General features: G+C 43.9%; 1 protein-coding gene across 1 annotated transcript in view; it reads left to right on the plus strand.

The window, feature by feature from the left end:
* The first annotated feature begins 5,486 nt into the window (after nucleotides 1-5,486).
* The window catches only part of LOC124795763 (dentin sialophosphoprotein-like), a 221,516-nt gene continuing 208,739 nt past the window's right edge, over nucleotides 5,487-18,263 (plus strand). Inside the window, exon 1 of the mRNA XM_047259846.1 lies at nucleotides 5,487-5,601. Coding sequence (XP_047115802.1) covers nucleotides 5,509-5,601 — 93 coding nt within the window. The 5' untranslated portion in view covers nucleotides 5,487-5,508. The remainder of the gene's footprint in view (nucleotides 5,602-18,263) is intronic.

The raw sequence follows: 18,263 nt of genomic DNA on the forward strand, positions 1-18,263 counted from the left end.
TCCGTATAACATCGTTTTTCTCACTCACTATCCCTCAAACACTCCATCGACCTGGATAGGTTTCAGGTTGTCTGCCCCATCACTCTGGGATGATAGACACTGGTTTAGACGACAAAAGCCCCGTTGACGAAAATTCGATTAAATACCTACCACGCAGAGGCCACATAACTCCAGTCCATGGGCAGTAGCTGAAAGTTAGTTAAACTATCGAGTGTTCGGGATTCTAACATGACTCGTTTGAAAAAAAAGTCTAAAACTTCCTTTAATTTGGTTTATTGTCTTTAAAACACAGAACATGGCTATCAAGTCTGTATTTAATATCCTGGCGTTAATTATACAATGTTACTGTCTCTGTTATTAGTGCCGGCCGGAGTGGCCGTGCGGTTCTAGGCGCTACAGTGTGGAACCGAGCGACCGCTACGGTCACAGGTTCGAATCCTGTGTCGGGCATGGATGTGTGTGATGTCCTTAGGTTAGTTAGGTTTAAGCAGTTCGGTTCACACCCGAAAGCAGCCAGAACTTCCTAAGCATTCACTCGCCCACGACTACTTGCGAGTTAACACAGTCAGTCGTTCAGTACCCTTCTTGTAAAGAAGTGCTCGCCATAATGTCTCAAAGCCCTGCTCAATCGAGCGGAAAAATGCTCAGTTCCTGTTGGCTAGTACAGGGTGACATTTATTGAACTATATGAAACAAAACGTAACTTCTGAACGGTTTGCGTTAGGACGCTCAAACTGCACGGAGCATGATGGGAATTAGTATTCGCATGCATGGTTTGGTTTAGCGACGAAGCTCACTTTCATTTGGATGGCTTAGTCAATAAGCAATATTGGCGCATTCGGGGGACTGAGAATTCTCATTTCGCGATCGAGAAGTCTCTTCACCCTCAAAGGGTAATTGTGTGGTGTACAACGTCCAGCCACGGAATAATCGATGCGTTATCCATTGATGGCACGGTGACTACCGAACGGTACGTGAAGGTCTTGGAAGATGATTTCATCCAGATTATCCGAAGTGACACTAATTTCGACAAGATGTGTTTCATGCAAGACCGAGCGCGACCCCTTCGAAGCAGGAGATTGTTTGATGTCCTGGAGGAGCCCATTGGGGACAGCATTCCGGTCCTGGGGTACCCAGAGGCCACTGATATGGGCCTCGATTGGCCGCCATTTTCTCCGGATCTGAACACATGCGAATGCCTCTTGTGGGGAAATATTAAAGACAAGGTGTACAGCAATAACCACAAAACCATTGCTGAGCTGAAAACAAGCATTCAGGAGGACATCGACAGCGTAGATATTTCGACACTTCAGCAGGTCATGCAGAATTTCGCTATTCGTCTGCGCCACATCATCGCCAATGATGGCAGGCATATCGAACGTGCCAAAACCTAAATCTGAATATCTGTAGTGACGTTTACATGTTGAATAAAGAGCGTTCACGCCGCAATTAGTAACTAATTTAGGTTTTTTGATATAGTTCAGTGACTGTCACGCTGTATAAGCAGCCAATGAGATCGCCTTCATCACTTCTATATTCACGGCATTTCTAATGACAGTCGGTCACATTACCACAATTAATTTAAACTAGAAATTTCGTAATTCTGAAACTGAATAAATTTTAATGAAAAATAAAATACGATTTCTTTCCAAAAAATAAATTACTAATAAATTTGCCGGCCGTTGTGGCCGAACGGTTCTAGGCGCTGCAGTCTGGAACCGCGAGACCGCTACGGTCGCAGGTTCGAATCCTGCCTCGGTCATGGATGTGTGTGATGTTCTTAGGTTGGTTAGGTTCAACTAGTTCTAAGTTCTAGGGGACTAAAGACCTCAGAAGTTGAGTCCCATAGTGCTCAGAGCCATTTGAACCATTTTTTGAACTAATAAATGTAATACTTAACGCCCCTTCCGGCTGCCTTTTACAAATTCAACACACATCACAAATTCCCTTATTGCATAACAACTTTCCCATGCATACATTTACATAGTATTAATATAATACCACATTCTCATTTTGCATACGTCCTCCATGCACTCTCTCAGTCTCTCCAAAACACTCACACAAATAAAACACGCTGTAATAATAATGTTCCAAAGTACTTTTAATTACGTCGGGAATATGTGGTTATGAAGCTACAGAAAATTCCAGAACATTAGAATATATGAACCTGATGATGATGATGATGTTTGGTTTGTGGGGCGCTCAACTGCGCGGCTATCAGCACCCGTACAAATTCCCAACCGTTGCTCAGCCCAATCACGCGATATTCATCAATGATGATGAAATGATGAGGACAAAACAAACACCCAGCCATCTCGAGGCAAGTAATATATGAACCTGTCCTCTTGATTACAGTTCCAGTTGAAACGATAGATGAATACATTACACTCCCTAACTCAGTTTCACAATGGCAGCACGGTTATTATGTACTTTGGGTAAACCTTTTTATCTCCAAATGTACTGAAGCTATTGATTTGAAATTTTAACATTGTTGTTTTATGCATAGAATTTGGTATACTAAGTATGAACAAGATCGATTAATAGTTAATAGTACTTCTTCAGATTCATAGAGCGTATGCGTAACGTATTGCACGCAGCGTTAGGCAAGTACACGGCTCGTTCGGCCCAGGAGCCAGAGTCGGCTGTGCCAGCGTCAGAACCAAAATCTGCTCTCCTCCCGGCACCACGGCAAGCCACGCTTCCAATGCAAGATGACAACTTGTAATAATTTGCTATGTTACACATTGTAGCACACAAAAACATAATATGTGAGAGCTGTATGGTGCCAATCAACTGAAGGTGGAAGCACATGGACTAAAATTATTACAATGGGAATTTTAAGATAACATATTTAGACAAATTGTGATCTTTTACAGGATTCCCAGCTAACTCTGCCACGTCACATATTTCCGAAAAGTAACAAAATGTGAAAAATACAATTGTGCAGGGATGCGCCTACGTCAGCGGCTCATACAATGACCAGGAATGTGTTCAAATGAAATGGCTCTGAGAACTATGGGACTTAACATCTGAGGTCATCAGTCCCCCAGACTTAGAACTACTTAAGCCTAACTAAGCTAAGTACATCACACACATCCATGCCGGAGGCAGGATTCGAAACTGCGACCGTAGCAGCAGCGCGGTTCCGAATTGAAGCGCCTAGAACCGCTCGGTCACAACGGCCGACCAGGAATGTGTAATCTATGGTCAACGAACATCACTTTCATCACAAAGTTGAAGTTTTTCTACACAAATGGAAACTAGAGGTACAACTAGCCATGGCAGACTTGGTTTCACTGTCCTAAACTTCATAAATTCTGAAACTTTAAAGGACGGAAATGATGCCATGATTCCTGCCGTAATGCGCAGGTCAAGGGTGCCTGCACTGTCCTGCAAACTTCTGTAAACAGACCACTGTCAGTACGCACCTTCTGCCTTCACTGTTCAACTTACTATGTCTCCTGCTTGGGCCTGCTGTCAAAAACGAAAATACTCTGTGACACATTTCACGTACGTTTAGGAAGAGCTTTACCTGTTTTGTTGTGGCTCAAGAAATTTCCGGGTGTGTCGCCGACATTCCGGTTTTCAACAATGAAGGAAAACTAGACATGATGTTAATTTACGGCGAATGTCGCAGAAAGCAACAATAGCTGTAGCAGTGTACTTTGAACGGTAGCCAGACCTACGGCATTCTTCACATCGTACCGTTCCCAACATTTGCACAAGTCTCATGGGAACAGGGAGCTGGGTGCCCAGAAATTGTCAACATACAAAGAGAACAAACAAAAATGACAACGAAATTTCTGTTCTGGCTGCTGTAGCGCACAATCCTGAGGTGAGTGTACGACCCATTGCACACAGTTCTGCAATAAGCGATAATGGTGCGTCGAAAATTTTGCAAAGGCGTACGTATCATCTGTATCATATCTCACTTCACGAAGGACTGAATCCTGCATTCAGTTCTGTTGTTTTGCACTTCAGCAGTTGCAAAGTCATCCTGAGTTCGTGCGTGATACGTTGTTTACGGATGGAGCTTCCTTTACACATCGTGGTCGTGTGAATCTGCGAATCGTGCACTATTGGTCCATGCAAAATCTCCACTGTCTTCGTGTGGTTGCTCATCAACTGCAGTGTGGTGTCAAGGTTTGATGCGGCCTCACTGGCACCCGTATTGTTGTTCCCTATTTTTACCAGGGGACATTAATCGGGCGGCAATATGCATGATTTCTGCAAGACAGTCTACTCCTTCCCGTGGAGAACATGGAATTGGAACGTCTATCAGCGTTGTTACAGCAAAATGGATGCTCCGCACACTACGCACCTTTTTCTTAGGAATCTGTGGCTGTAATATTCCCAAACAGATGGATAGGGTGGGGAGTTCCGTTGAGCTGGCCAGTCTGGTTCCCCGATGTGACGCCATTAGACCTCTTTCTCTGGGGTGCAGTGAAAGAGTGTGTGTACCACGAACCCCCAGCAACACCAGCGGATATGCAATAACGCATTACCACTGCGTGAGCGACAGTATCCGAGGAAACACTACAATCTATGCAACCCTCATTTGCTCACTGTCTCTACAAGTGTACTGATGCAGAAAGTGGGCACTTCGACTATCCGCTGAAGTGACGCGGGTTCATCGAACGTGGCGTTCCTGGTTATTTGCGAATGCGTTTTCCGTGCTGAGTATCACGCACTAAACTGAAGTTCCTGTAGTTAATGTACCACTAATAATTGTTTTTAAGGCATTTGAACCACGACTTATTACAAAATTGTACCTACCGTTTTTATTTTCGTTTCTGCAGAAAAAAACATACATTCGTCATTTAAATAAACGTAACTTTGTGTTCAAAGTGATTTTTTTCCTGGACATTGTGTGAGGACATGTCGGGACACTGCAGGCAACCGTTCTCCAGCGCATTAAGGCGGAAACTGCGGTACCGTTGCCACTCTTTAAAATCTAATATTTCCGAGTGTATGCAGTTTAAAACAGTGAAACCAAATCTGTTATCACTAAATGTACCTCTAGTTCTTTTACGTAAAAAAACATACATTGCCATTTAAAAAACCTAACTTTGTGCTCAAAACGGGGTTCGTTCACCTTTATGGATGATGCATTCCTGCTCATTGTGTGATCAATAACATACATGCATTCCTGATCAATTGCGTTTTCCACATTTTGTTTCATTTTGGAAATAAAATGGGTGGCAGAGTTACTTGGGACGACCCTGTATGTACACACATTTGCATTAACTCAGTCTCGGTTATCTCCAGCACAAGGGATAAGATTAAGAAGAGGAATATTGTCACGATATTACGAACGCTCTCGTTGCGGATACTCCAGTGAGCACTCGCTGCATTTCGGCAGTGCGTGCCCACTGTCAGGCAGATGCAGCGGCGGGAGCAGTCCCTCCCCCCCCCCCTTTCCCGACAATTGGTCTCGTTAGACGGGGGCCGTTATCTCAGCCAGCGGCCAGTCGCGCGCCGGCACCCGACCCATTCGCGCCGCGACGCATGGAGTTGGCAGGCGTCGTTGATGACGCGGCCGTCGACGGCGTCGCGGGCTCCAGCCTCGCCTGCCTGTTGGCGCCAGCTGACGATGCCGAGGTAACTGTCAGGCGATGCAGCTATCGTATGTGCATGTTCACGTCCAGTCTTCTCACCCCAAATCGTGCTGTGGAGCTGGCCATATGTGAAACGGTGAATTCGTATTTACGGCGCACCGGAGTGAGATCAATGGCAGGTATGGGGAAAACTGACGGGTTAGAATCGATACCGCTGTTTTGGTTCTGAATAACCGGTATATTTCGGTATTTGTTTGGCCTCGGGTATAACAGGTGTTTTTTGTTGTTCTTGTTGTTGTTTATTAATAACCGCGTAAGAGAACCGTAATATTAATTATCCATAGCAGCAGCGCTAAAATTTCCCGTTTCGAGTAAAGCTCTTTTAAAAAGTGAGTAATTTTTATTCGTAAAATTTGCATTAACGTGAAATATTGCGTTATTACAGAAAATGGGAAAAACGAACAGTGCTTTTTTTTTTAATACAATACCGACAGAAACAAGCAACAAATACTCGTACATGGCATAAGGATTGACAGAGCATTGCTGAGATAATAATGTCCCAGTTCCTGTGCGTCTTTTTCCGCTGTCGTCGAAGGGCATCCGTTGTATTTCAATATGGTACCAACCCAAGCCTGGAAATATTTTTACGAAGTGACGTAGCAATAACGCAAAATGTTTATTTGCTTTAAGAGATTAAGAATTTGTCTCCCACTTCTACAACGTATTAAAATAGAGCGGAAGTTACAATAACAGTAATAAATTGAAAACTTAACAACAGTATTCATAGTATACATTAAAATAGGAAGTAGCTGATCTGTTGAGTGTGTCTACATAATATACCTATATCTGCTTGCAGCCCATGAAAACGAAAGAATTAACGCGAAAAACAGCGTTTTTCAACCTCAGTTTTGACCCTTTAGCTCTGGCTATTTCAAATCTCCAAATGGTGGTAATGTCCCCGATTACGACACAAATTTAAGCAGGGTTTCAAAAAATTAGAATCACTAGGAGAATATTGGCTTTTTCTTGTAGTAGTCAACAATTTATCATTTTCGACAAAAGCAGCGAACGGTGGACGGACTAAATTTTCTTTTATTTATTTATTTTATTTTTTATTTTTTTACATGGATACTCTGCAAATCACATTCAAGTGCCTGGCAGACGGTTCATCGAACCACCTTATAAATCTCTCAATTGCTGCCGATACTATTTCTTTGAATTTAAGCCACATCTGGTCTACACTTATATTATTAATTTGGAATGAGTGCAGATTGTTTCTTAGGAAGGCGTCAGTTGAATTTTATCTGCTTTTTTGAACAGGTATATTTTTCGCTTATTTTTCGAGGATTTGGGGATTACAATATTCAGTCTCGCTATGACAACTCTGTGTTCACTAACCCCTGAATCGGTTTTGATGTTCGTTATTAACTCAGGATTATTTATTGCTAAGAGGTCAAGTGTGTTTTCACAACCGTTTACTATTCGCGTGAGCTCATGAACTAACTGCTCGAAATAATTTTCAGAGAATGCGTTTAGCACACTTTCGGACGATATTTTATGCGTACTTCCGGACTGTTGCCTGTTTACCCATCCAAATGAAAACGGGCTTCGCCGCTAAACCAAACCACACATCGCATACTAATTCCCAACATACCCCGTGGCCAATCGTGCAGTTTGAACGCCCTAACGCAAAGCGTTCAGAAGTTATGGCGATTTTATTTCAAATAGTTCAATAATTGTTACACTGTTACAATACTACACAAAGAGGCCAGTACTTTACTACATGGGTTTTTAATTTTTTTTCTTTTGCCGGAAACAAAATATTCATTTGCAACTGAAATTTAAGCTTAATTAAGAGAGTTAAATCTGAAACATATTTATTGTATGTACAAATTTATGTACGTCAGTGATTTATCTCCGTTTCTTGCAGGTCTCTTGCTATTCCACTGTCATTATTAATATTGAAACTTCGTGGCAGATTAAAACTGTGTGCCGGACCGAGACTCGAACTCGGAACCTTTGCCTTTCGCGGGCAAGTGCTCTACCAACTTTTTTTTTCTTTTTCTTTTTTTTATGACAGACGCTCTATCCATCTTTTTTTATGTTGTAAGAAAGAAAATAAAATAAAAATAAAAACGCGGTTCCTCTGCTTTATGGTCCAACAACGCGACCACTTCTTTTTTTCTTGGGAACAGGAAGGCAGGGTAAACAAACAATCTTTATTCGTGCTGTCCTAGGGATAAGAAAAGTATCGAGACAGCAAAAACAATTTGGAAAACGCAAAGGACGCCCTCTCTATTATTTTTTTTAAAAAAGTAAATGACATTCCTAGTCACAGGTGGCAGTGAAAATGAAGTTATCATCTGCATCACAATCCCTGCAGCACGCGGTGTCGCATCATAAACCTGGCAGAAAGCCATACAATCTTGACTATTTCTGCCAGTGTGGGCGGTATGTATTTCTCCTGCGTCGACCATTCGAAGGACCATTACCTGAGGCGGTTTCGGTGTTTACCATCGTTGTGTGTGTGTGGTTTGTTTTTTTATTTCACTTTAACATAATCGAGTCATAACTGGCGCCAACAGGTAGGGGCCAGTGTTCTTCTCAGTGTGCTATATGCCAATATAACTGAACCGCGCAGTACTGTCTCTAGTCGTTCTGCTGCAGGAGTCTTCTCAGTTCTGGGACATCCCAGCTGTCGGGCGGATTGTGAAAAACACTTCCTAAAAAATTGGATAAGTAAGTCCTGTATTTCGTATGACTCCGTATGAGTTCGTGTTGCTCTTGTAAATACATCCAATAATCCATCACGCACTTAATATCGTACGAATACAAATATTTCGTCGCATGTCCAGCGATCCAATTGACCGCATATGTCTTTTGTTTGGGAAAAAAGGTCTTGTCCGGTAGAAAAAGTACATCTGATGTGATTTCTGTGTAGTTAGTGCGCCGAAGGAAGGCCAGTATTCGACGCGTCAGCATCCGGACGTCCCTCGGTGCGCCACACACTAAACCATGTTCTCCCGTTGCTAACAGTCCACAGTTTGTGCAAAGAGGAGAATAGACCATATGAATTGTATGTAATCGACTCCTGGTCACAAGTTTACGGTTTATAAGAATATACCACATCGATCTCGCTGCTGTTGACAGTAATGGAGTGTGCACTGCACACCAAATGTGGTTCCACGTTCTCGACGGGAATTTGAATTCCATTATGTTGCGGCCATGGTGATCCATCAAGCATCTATAGATCTCCCGAGTCGTGGGTATTCTCGTCGAAGGTACTTTCAGACAACATAACTGTAATCAACAAGAAATGAGGCAATGTGTGCAAGAGAAGGCGAAATGTTGCCCACCGCAATAGGGGTTTCGTATGAAGGTGGAACAAGTACTTCTATCAGAGCTGACGTTATGGTATGCTTTCTTTGTTGCCAATTTCGTATTATCGCTCACATGTAAAGCGCCAGAGCTTTGTTTCGCACGTTTGTGAGGTTGAGGCCACCGTTCCGGAACTGTAGCGTTAACGTATCATATTTTATCTTAAATAACATCCCAGTACTAACATAGTAACCAAAAGAAGCCATTAAGCGGTCTGCAATACCCTTCGGTATTGGTAGGATCTGCGCTAAATGGGGCAGTCGTGACGCTATGTGCACGTTGGTGTATGCGACACGTTGGATCATGTCAAAGGCTCTCAGTGAGTTGTAGCGTATAGTCAGACGAACATTCTGCAGAAGCCGCCGAGAACTCGCCGCCGCTGACCGCCGTAGTGAACGGGTAAATGTAATCCCCAGACATCTCAGCGATTCCACCGTCTGAAACGGTGCCGGTACGTCTTCCAGACCCCGTCCAATGTGTATAATTTTCGATTTCGTCATGTTAACGACACTGCCTGCCGCCGTCCCGTAAGAGTCTAGATGTTCAACAGCCTGACGCACTTCATGTCCTGATCTGACAAGAAGGATCAGGTCGTCCGCATATGCGCGACAAACGAAAGAGTTCTCATTAAGCGCTATCCCAGTAAGAGAGCACCTCATAACACACATCAGCGGTTCAAGCTCTATCGCATACAGCATCATGGAGAGTGGGCACCCTTGTCGGACTGAGCTGTTAATAGAAATTCGAGCCCGCTTCCCGACCGTTTACAATCACCTTCGACGTAGCCCCTCGTATTAGCCTCATAACGATGGAGATGAAAACAGGTGGAATCGTCATTCGGCTCATGACTGACGCCAAGAAGTCATGGTTTATCCTGTCGAACGCACGATCGAAGTCCACAGATATCATCGCTGCTCGCATTTTACACGTTTCCGCAAGGGCGATAACGTCACGGTATTCACTTAACACAGAGGAGATGTTGCTTCGCACCCCTAGGCAAGCCTGATCAGGGGATATTGTCCTGGATATCGCCAGCTTGAGACGAGACGCTAGTAGTCGTGCAAAGGTTTTATAGTCGGTGTTTAGCATAGTGAGAGGCCATATTGAATAACACTGCGACTCCCCGCCATCTTCTGGATGGGAAGAAGAAAGCCCGTCACAAAATCCGACGGTAGGCGCATCTCCGGACGCATCGCCTCATTGTACATCGACACCAACTGTGGCATCATCGTGTCCTCGAATTCTTGATAAAACTCTAGCGTAATCCCATCTGGCCCTGGTGATTTATGGGCTGCTTCTTTTGTGAGTGCCACCTTTATATCGTCTTCTGTGAGTGGCTCCATAAGCGCTGCCTTATCCGTCTCTGTCAGTGTCGTTTGCAAACTGAGCTACCCAAGCACGACTCACGCCCCGTTCTCACAGCTTTACTTCTGCCAGTCCCTCGCCTCCTACCTTCCAAACTTTACAGAAGCTCTCCTGCGAACCTCGCAGAACTGGCGCTCCTGCACTCGCTGTGCAATTCACATCTCATCTGAGATTGCTTTTGCCTGTTGTTAAAAAATACTACTACGAGTACCGACGCTGAGAACTCAAAGTAAAACTTCCAAGATTATCTTCTCTTCAGAGCTTTGCATTAAGTTCAGGTGCCTACTGTAAAAAGATTTCTTTATGTCCTCTCTGGCCGAAGGAATAATTTCTTTACTTCCACTGCATTGCTCCAGAACTGGTAGTAGAAAGTACATAAGGTATTTCATTAAACTGAATAAAATTACAGGTGTTTTAAGTGAAGAACATGCTAATCTAAACGGCTTCTTTAGTTTGTTTACATGTTTTGGATCCATTTTAAATTGTAATTGTTCTCGATCGTACAAGTAAAGGCATCTTCAAATGTACCGTACCAAGCAAGACCTCACCTAAATTAACGCTAGTTCAATAATAATGACTGATGTTCCAGACAATGTGTAAGCTCTGGTGCATACTGCATTAAAACCTCAAGTCAGATAAGTGGTCCTCTATCTACTAAAACAGAGACTCGTGACTAAAGATAGAAAAATCAGCAGAAAATACATATGAAGCTGTCAAATTGAAAGACATTGTTGCTTTCTGGCGACGACATATTTAGAAAGTTTTTTTCTGTTTCCGGGAGCCAAAATAGACCCTGAGCAGTTATTCGAGTCATTGTGAGATCCTCTGTAACGAGAAAAGGGAAAGACAGATGTCAGTACCAAGCAACTCCCCTATTGCAGTGAAACATTAATGGGCTCAGAAGTCACGTGGAAGAAGTGAGCCTCCTAGCACAGGCAAGGTCATCGAATTTATGCCTTTGGAAACGCGATCGAAAGACACTGACGCTTCTGTAGGAAGGCTCAGTGCGGAGAGGGCTAATGTTGGTGAAACCATATTCACTCTCTATGAAAACCACGACTCGCTTTGAATTTCACCACTAACATGCAAGCAACTGCAATATCGTGCGTGCCGCACATGTTACCTACACTTGTTCCCTAATGAAGCTAAGAAGAAATACTGATCGTGGTTAGCACCGAGGACGTCATTGACATTTACGATACTCGTGGATACTTGGAACCTGCTGCGTGTACCGGTTGTAACATATCGGCCAGAGGGGATGCTGAGCATGTTGATCAGGTACAATACCCGCAGGCCAGGCACCTGTACTGCTGTCAGTCAGAGGTGAAGGGACGCCGCAGCCTCTATACTGTGTCCGAACAAGTGGAGCTAAAAGCATATTGTTAGCCTGGAGTGTAGGCTTGTATAAGCGCTTTACGAAAGCATACAAGACAAGAGGATAAGTTCACGGGACACGGGACGTTAACAGTTCACAGTGAAGGCACAACTTGCCAAGTGAAACAGTTCCTTCCTACAATAAGTAAATAATTATCTCAGCTGTTGTGTTTGCTATTTTACCATAGGAATAATAAATTTCCTTGAGACAGAAAAACTTCTGTCCACAAATCAGCACGTTTTTAGAAAGCATCGCTCGTACGAATCTTAGCCTTCTCTTTTGTCACATGATATACTGCAACCATGGATGAAAGGCAAGAGGCAGATTCCATACTGCCATATTTCCGAAAAGCGTTTGGCGTCGTGCCCCACTGCAGGCTGTTAACAAAGGTACGAGCGTACAGAACACGTCCCCAGACATGTGAGTGGCTTGAATACCTTGTGAGTAACAGTGCCCAGTAAATTGTCCACCGAGGCGACTGTTTATCAGAGAACAGTATCGTCGGTAGCGATCCAGGGCAACTATTATTCTTTACACACATAAATGATCTGACGAACAGAGTGAGAATCAATCTCAGACTGTGTGCTGATGAAGCTGTGCTGTACGGGAAGGTATCGACGTTGAATGATTGTAGGAGGATATCGGATGATTTAGACAAAATTTCTAGTTCGTGTGACGAATGACAGCTAGATCTAAATGTAGAAAAATGTAAGTTAACGCAATTGAGTTGGAAAAACAATCCCGCAATGTTCGAATACACCATTAGTATTGTACTACTTGACAGAGTCACTTCTATTTCATTCCTAGGCGTAAGTTGCAAAGCGATAAGAAATGGAACGAGCATGTGAGGAGTGTGGTAGGGAAAATGAATGGTCTACTTTGGTTTATTGGGAAAGCTTTCAGAAAGTGCGTTTTACCTGTAAAGGAGACCGCATATAGGACCTTAACACGACACATTCTCGAATAATGCCCCATTGTTTGGGATCTACACCATGTCGGGTTAAACGAAGAGCCAGAAGCAGATGCGGACTGTTAGGTTTGTTACCGGTACGTTCGTTCAAGACGCAAACATTACGGAGATGCTTCGAGAACTCAAATGGGAATCCACAGAGGGCAGGCGCCGTTCTCTTCGAGGGAAAGCTACTGAGAAAATTTAGAGAACTGGCAACTGAAGCTGACTACAGAACTGTCCTATTGTCGCCAAAGTACATCTCGTTTAAGAACCACGAACAGATAATAAGAGAAAATAGTGCTCGCACGGAGATACACTACTGGCCATTAAAATTTCTACACCACGAAGACGACGTGCTACAGACGCGAAATTTAACCGACAGGAAGAAGATGCTGTGATATGCAAATGATTAGCTTTTCAGAGCATTCACACAAGGCTGGCGCCGGTGGCGACACCTACAACGTGCTGACATGAGGAAAGTTTCCAACCGATTTCTCATACACAAACAGCAGTTGACTGGCGTTGCCTGGTGAAACGTTGTTGTGATGCGTCGTGTAAGGAGGAGAAATGCGTACCATCACGTTTCCGACTTTGATAAAGGTCGGATTGTAGCCTATCGCGATTGCGGTTTATCGTATCGCGACATTGCTGCTCGCGTTGGTCGAGATCCAATGTCTGTTAGCAGAATATGGAATCGGTGGGTTCATGAGGGTAATACGAAACGCCGTGCTGGATCCCAAAGGCCTCGTATCACTAGCAGTCGAGATGACAGGCATCTTATCCGCATGCCTGTAAGGAATCGTGCAGCCACGTCTAGATCCATGAGTCAACAGATGGGGACGTTTACAAGACAACTACCATCTGCAAGAACAGTTCGACGACGTTTGCAGCAGCATGGCCTATCAGCTCGGATGCCATGGCTGCGGTTACCCTTGACGCTGCATCACAGACAGGAGCGCCTGCGATGGTGTACTCAACGACGCACCTGGGTGCGCCAAAAGGCAAAAAGTCATTTTTTCGGATGACTCCAGGCTCTGATTACAGTATCATGATGGTCGCATCCGTGTTTGGCAAAATCGCGGTGAACGCCCATTGGACGCGTGTATTCGTCATCGCCATACTAGTGTATCACCCGGCGTGATGGTATGGGGTGCCACGTCTCGGTCACCTCTTGTTCGCATTGACGGCACTTTGCACAGTGGACGTTACATTTCAGATGTGTTACGACCCGTGGATTTACCCTTCATTAGATCCCTGCGAAACCCTACATTTCAGCAGGATAATGTACAACCGCATGTTTCAGGTCCTGTACGGGCCTTTCTGGATACAGAAAATGTTCGACTGCTGTCCTGGCCAGCATATTCTCCAGATCTCTCACCAATTGAAAGCGTCTGGTCAATGATGGCTGAGCAACTGGCTCGTCACAATACGCCAGTCACTACTCTTGATGAACTGTGGTATCGTGTTGAAGCTGAATGGGCAGCTGTACCTGCGAATGCCATCCAAGCTCTGTTTGACTCAATGTCCAGGCGTATCAAGGCCGTTATTACGGCCAGCGGTGGTTGTTCTAGGTACTGATTTCTCAGGATCTATGCACCCAAATTGCGTGAAAATGTAATCACATGTCAGTTCTAGTATAATATATTTGTCCAATGAATACACGTTTATCATCTGCATTTCTTCTTGGTGTAGCAATTTTATTGGCCAATAGTGTATAAAGACAGTGGTTTTTCCCTCTCTCTATTTGCATGTTGAACACGAAGGGAAATGACTAGTTCTGGTAGAAAGTACCCTCCGTCCCGCACTGTACGGTGGCGTGCGAAGTATGTATGTAGATGTAGGTGCGTAATTGTGGCGGTAAAATAATTCGCTTGGCGCCAAAAAAAAAAGAGGTAGGAAATTTGTCAAATTGGATGCTTACGCACGCCCATAGAGAAATCATCCTAGTGCGGGGTGCTTGACTTCGTCTCACTGAAGGTGACATTTCACTACGAGACTCGAGAGCAGACACTTTACGTGGAGATGCCAGAACACGGACTCGGGTGAGACTCTTGACGGGACTTAGCTTCTGAGCGATGCTGGTGCTGACGTGGGACATCCATCCCTGGCCGCAGTCGTAATACAAGACACGCACCGCGGGCTGCATCCACAACGCCGCCGGCCGGAGATGAGATAGCCCGCTGTCTGCCGGCCCCAGCACGCATTCAGCCGCAGCAGCAGCAGTGCGGCCGTCGCGCGGTGCAACATCTGCACTGCAGCACTACAGGGCAACACGAGGCGTGGTCTATGATGTGAGCAGCATGTCGCCAGTCCCTCCGGCCAGTAATGCCGGTAGCTGAATTCTGATGACGAAGTTCATTCTCTAGTCAACCAGCTCTTCACTTTACCTCACGAGGCAGATGGTAACTGAAGAAAACTTCACAAGCCAAGATCGCTATAAAAGCACTTTATTGGATGACAGGGTTCGACAGTGGTATGCTCTCATCACCGGATCTTAAGCTTTAAAATATTAATACGTATTGTCCGTCAGTATTGCAAGTTGTTTCGCACAGCACACTTGCAAAATTGATGGACAATATTTAGTAGTATTTTAAAGCATAAGATGCTATGATGTTAACATAGCTCTGCCGAAACCGGTTATCCAATAAAATACTTTTTGTAGCCATCTTGGCAGATGAACTTTTCTTCAGTTACCGTACAGCGCAAATCGTACCCAACTAAAAATGTCGCAGTTGACGTCGTTCCAGACCTCTATAACTCAGAAAAAATCGAACCAGGTTCCTTTGGCACCGAAGGCAGTGACACTAACCATTCGGCGATGGAAGTGATCAAGTATGCCACTTTTTGTTAACAAATGTGTTCGTAGTTAACATATTTAGAATTTTGCCTAACGATTTCCTATATACCCTCGAGGCTACAGAAAGGGAATGAAATTGGTTTAAATTATTGGTTTGGGACGGCAGTATTTCTAGTATGATGGTAATTTTAACGTAGCTACACTCAGTTTGCAATTAGCAATTTTCACCAAGTTAACAGTGGCCGTTATATACGTTAATTTGTATGAACTACGATGCCATGAGCATAAGGATACCTCTGTTGACAGATAGTTGACAGTTAGGACCAGCCAGGCAATGGCAATCTAACTGGTCCGTAAAATTCCTTCAACAGAATTTTTTAATAGGAATCTCCATTCAAAGTGACAATACCGCACATCACGTCAGTAAGCCGTAGTGTTTGCTGCGACCGAGTCCTTATACAGGCCCCAGCAGGATTATCCACTCGCACTTTCGTTTTTGTTTGATTTTCTGGAGTGGTCAACACCTAACGCCCAAATGTGTAGTCAGCGTCTACCGCAATGGACTCCGTGCTAGGTTCCATGTTGATGAGAGTCCGGTACTAAGGTTACACGCGCTGAAGGCAGCAATAAGAGCATCTGATGTAGTTAGAAACGTTCAACGTACGAGTGGCCTTCAATACTGACTGGAGCAGGAGATCTACCACGCCCACACTACTGGCTGGCTGACACAAAACCAAGTTACACTGTCACTTCTCATTCAACGCATTTCTCTCTCTCTCTTTCTCTCTCTCTCTCTCTTTCTGTCTCGCCCTGTCTCTTTCTCTCTCTTTCTTTCTCTCTCTCTCTCTCTCTCTCTCTCTCGTTCGTCTCACCCAACATTGCTTTTACAAATGTGAGACGAAATTATTTTCTTATCCATGTTTTTATTAACCATTGAAAACTGGTGATCCAAAACATTGCACTCGTTCCCTTTGATTACAACACAAAAATGTGATTCCTGAAAACTTATCAAAAGTATTCGAACACCCATATGTAATGCGGAATTGACCATCTGGTTTAACGAGAAGCAGAACCGCCATTATAGAACGAGGTGTGGAGTATTGTGTTGTCAGCAGAGAATCTGTAACAGCAGAATTGGTCGGCCAGAAGAGCTCAGTGAGTTCGAATGTTGACTTGTCACAGAATGTCACTTGAATAACATACCTCCTGGTTCATTTCAGTCCTTCTAAAGCTGTCCTAGTCGATTGTTGGTGAAGTAGAATCGCCAAGGAAAAACCACAACTAAAGCAATACCAGGCAGATCTCGTGTACTGTCGGAGACGGACTACCGTATTTTGCGGAGGGAAGCTGTAAAAAAAAATCGCTTGAAATCAGTGGAAGGAAGTTCCAAAGTGATACCTCAGGTGCAGCTAGCAGAATGTCTGAAGGTAGTTCAAAATAATGGGGTACAGTGGTGAAGCATCTCCTCATAAGCCACATATTTCTGTGCTCAGTGCTAAGTGACAGTTGAAGTGGTGTAAAGAGCAACGCCAGTGGACAGTAGATGAATAGAAACGAGTGGTGAATCACGCTGTATCCCGTGGTAATCCGAATGAAGGATCTGGGTTTGGTGAATACCTGGAAAACCTTACCTACCACCATGTCTAGTGACAACAGTAAAGTACACAGGAGTGGTTATAGAGTATGGGAGTTTATTTCGTGGTTAGGATGTGGTCCTCTTGCAAGAGTCGCTATCTTTAATCATAAATATATGTCTGCGTGACTCTAAGTGGTATTATTTTTGCATAATGAAAAGAATTATCTTCTCACTAACCTTCAAATTGCGAGCTACACCCTTAACTTTTATAAATAAATTAGTGATTTTACTCATGGTACTTTTGTTGCCTATGCCAGCGGTCACTATGAGAACTCAAATTACTAATCAAATTAATTAATTTAATAAGATTGAACCTTAAATTGCTAGTGTATCCGTTTACCTCCACAATGAAATAAAAACAGTGAATAAGCGAGAGAGTATGAGTGAGAACAGTGGCGTACTTATGTTTACAAAATAATGACAGTTTTTATTAATCCTGTTGTAACTACAAATAGCTGATAAATCTTACACGCAAATAACAAACGAAAGTTAGAACAGGAATGGTGTTTGATTGGCACAGCATACATTGGGGTGGAAGCTATACAAATTCTCCCCTGAATGAATCCCTTTTACCACGCAGTCTGATTTTGTTTACATGAATCCTATGTGAGGCTCAACTCTATACAAATGGAATCAATTGTGATCAAGTGTACCACAAACTACGTTTCACCTGAGAACAGGGAGCTGTGGATATCATTTAACAACCCTATATTGGTGCAGCAATACTTTACCCTTCCATGTTCATTCAGGCGGCAGCAGAAAATGCGGCACTGTGGCTGAGGAGTGGTGCGCTGTGTCAGCTGTACTGTTTAGATGCACCCATGAAAATTTGCATGCTACATGTTCTGGCGTTCTGATTATCAGAACACTGGAAGTCTCCCTATCAGAGCCCTGAAATCTTGGCAAATTTCAGTGTGAGGTGTACCCATTCGCTGGTCTGACCGAACTAATTGCACTCACAGGCACGACAGAGAGTGCTGGAATTGTCAAACACCAGACGGTCGACTCAGGACGAATAAGTTCACCCTCATGACACATGATATGTCCAACATGATATGCAGTTCCATTGTCAGTACAGTTGTAAACAGACACAGGCTCTTAGCACACCGCAAGATACAGACCACAAGCCTCCTCCACTAGGGAAACACCTGAAGTTCTCCACAGGGAGAGGACCAGAGTATAAAAGAGGCAATGAATTACAA

This window comes from Schistocerca piceifrons, chromosome 4 (assembly GCF_021461385.2).
Source record: "Schistocerca piceifrons isolate TAMUIC-IGC-003096 chromosome 4, iqSchPice1.1, whole genome shotgun sequence".
Lineage (NCBI taxonomy): Eukaryota > Metazoa > Arthropoda > Insecta > Orthoptera > Acrididae > Schistocerca > Schistocerca piceifrons.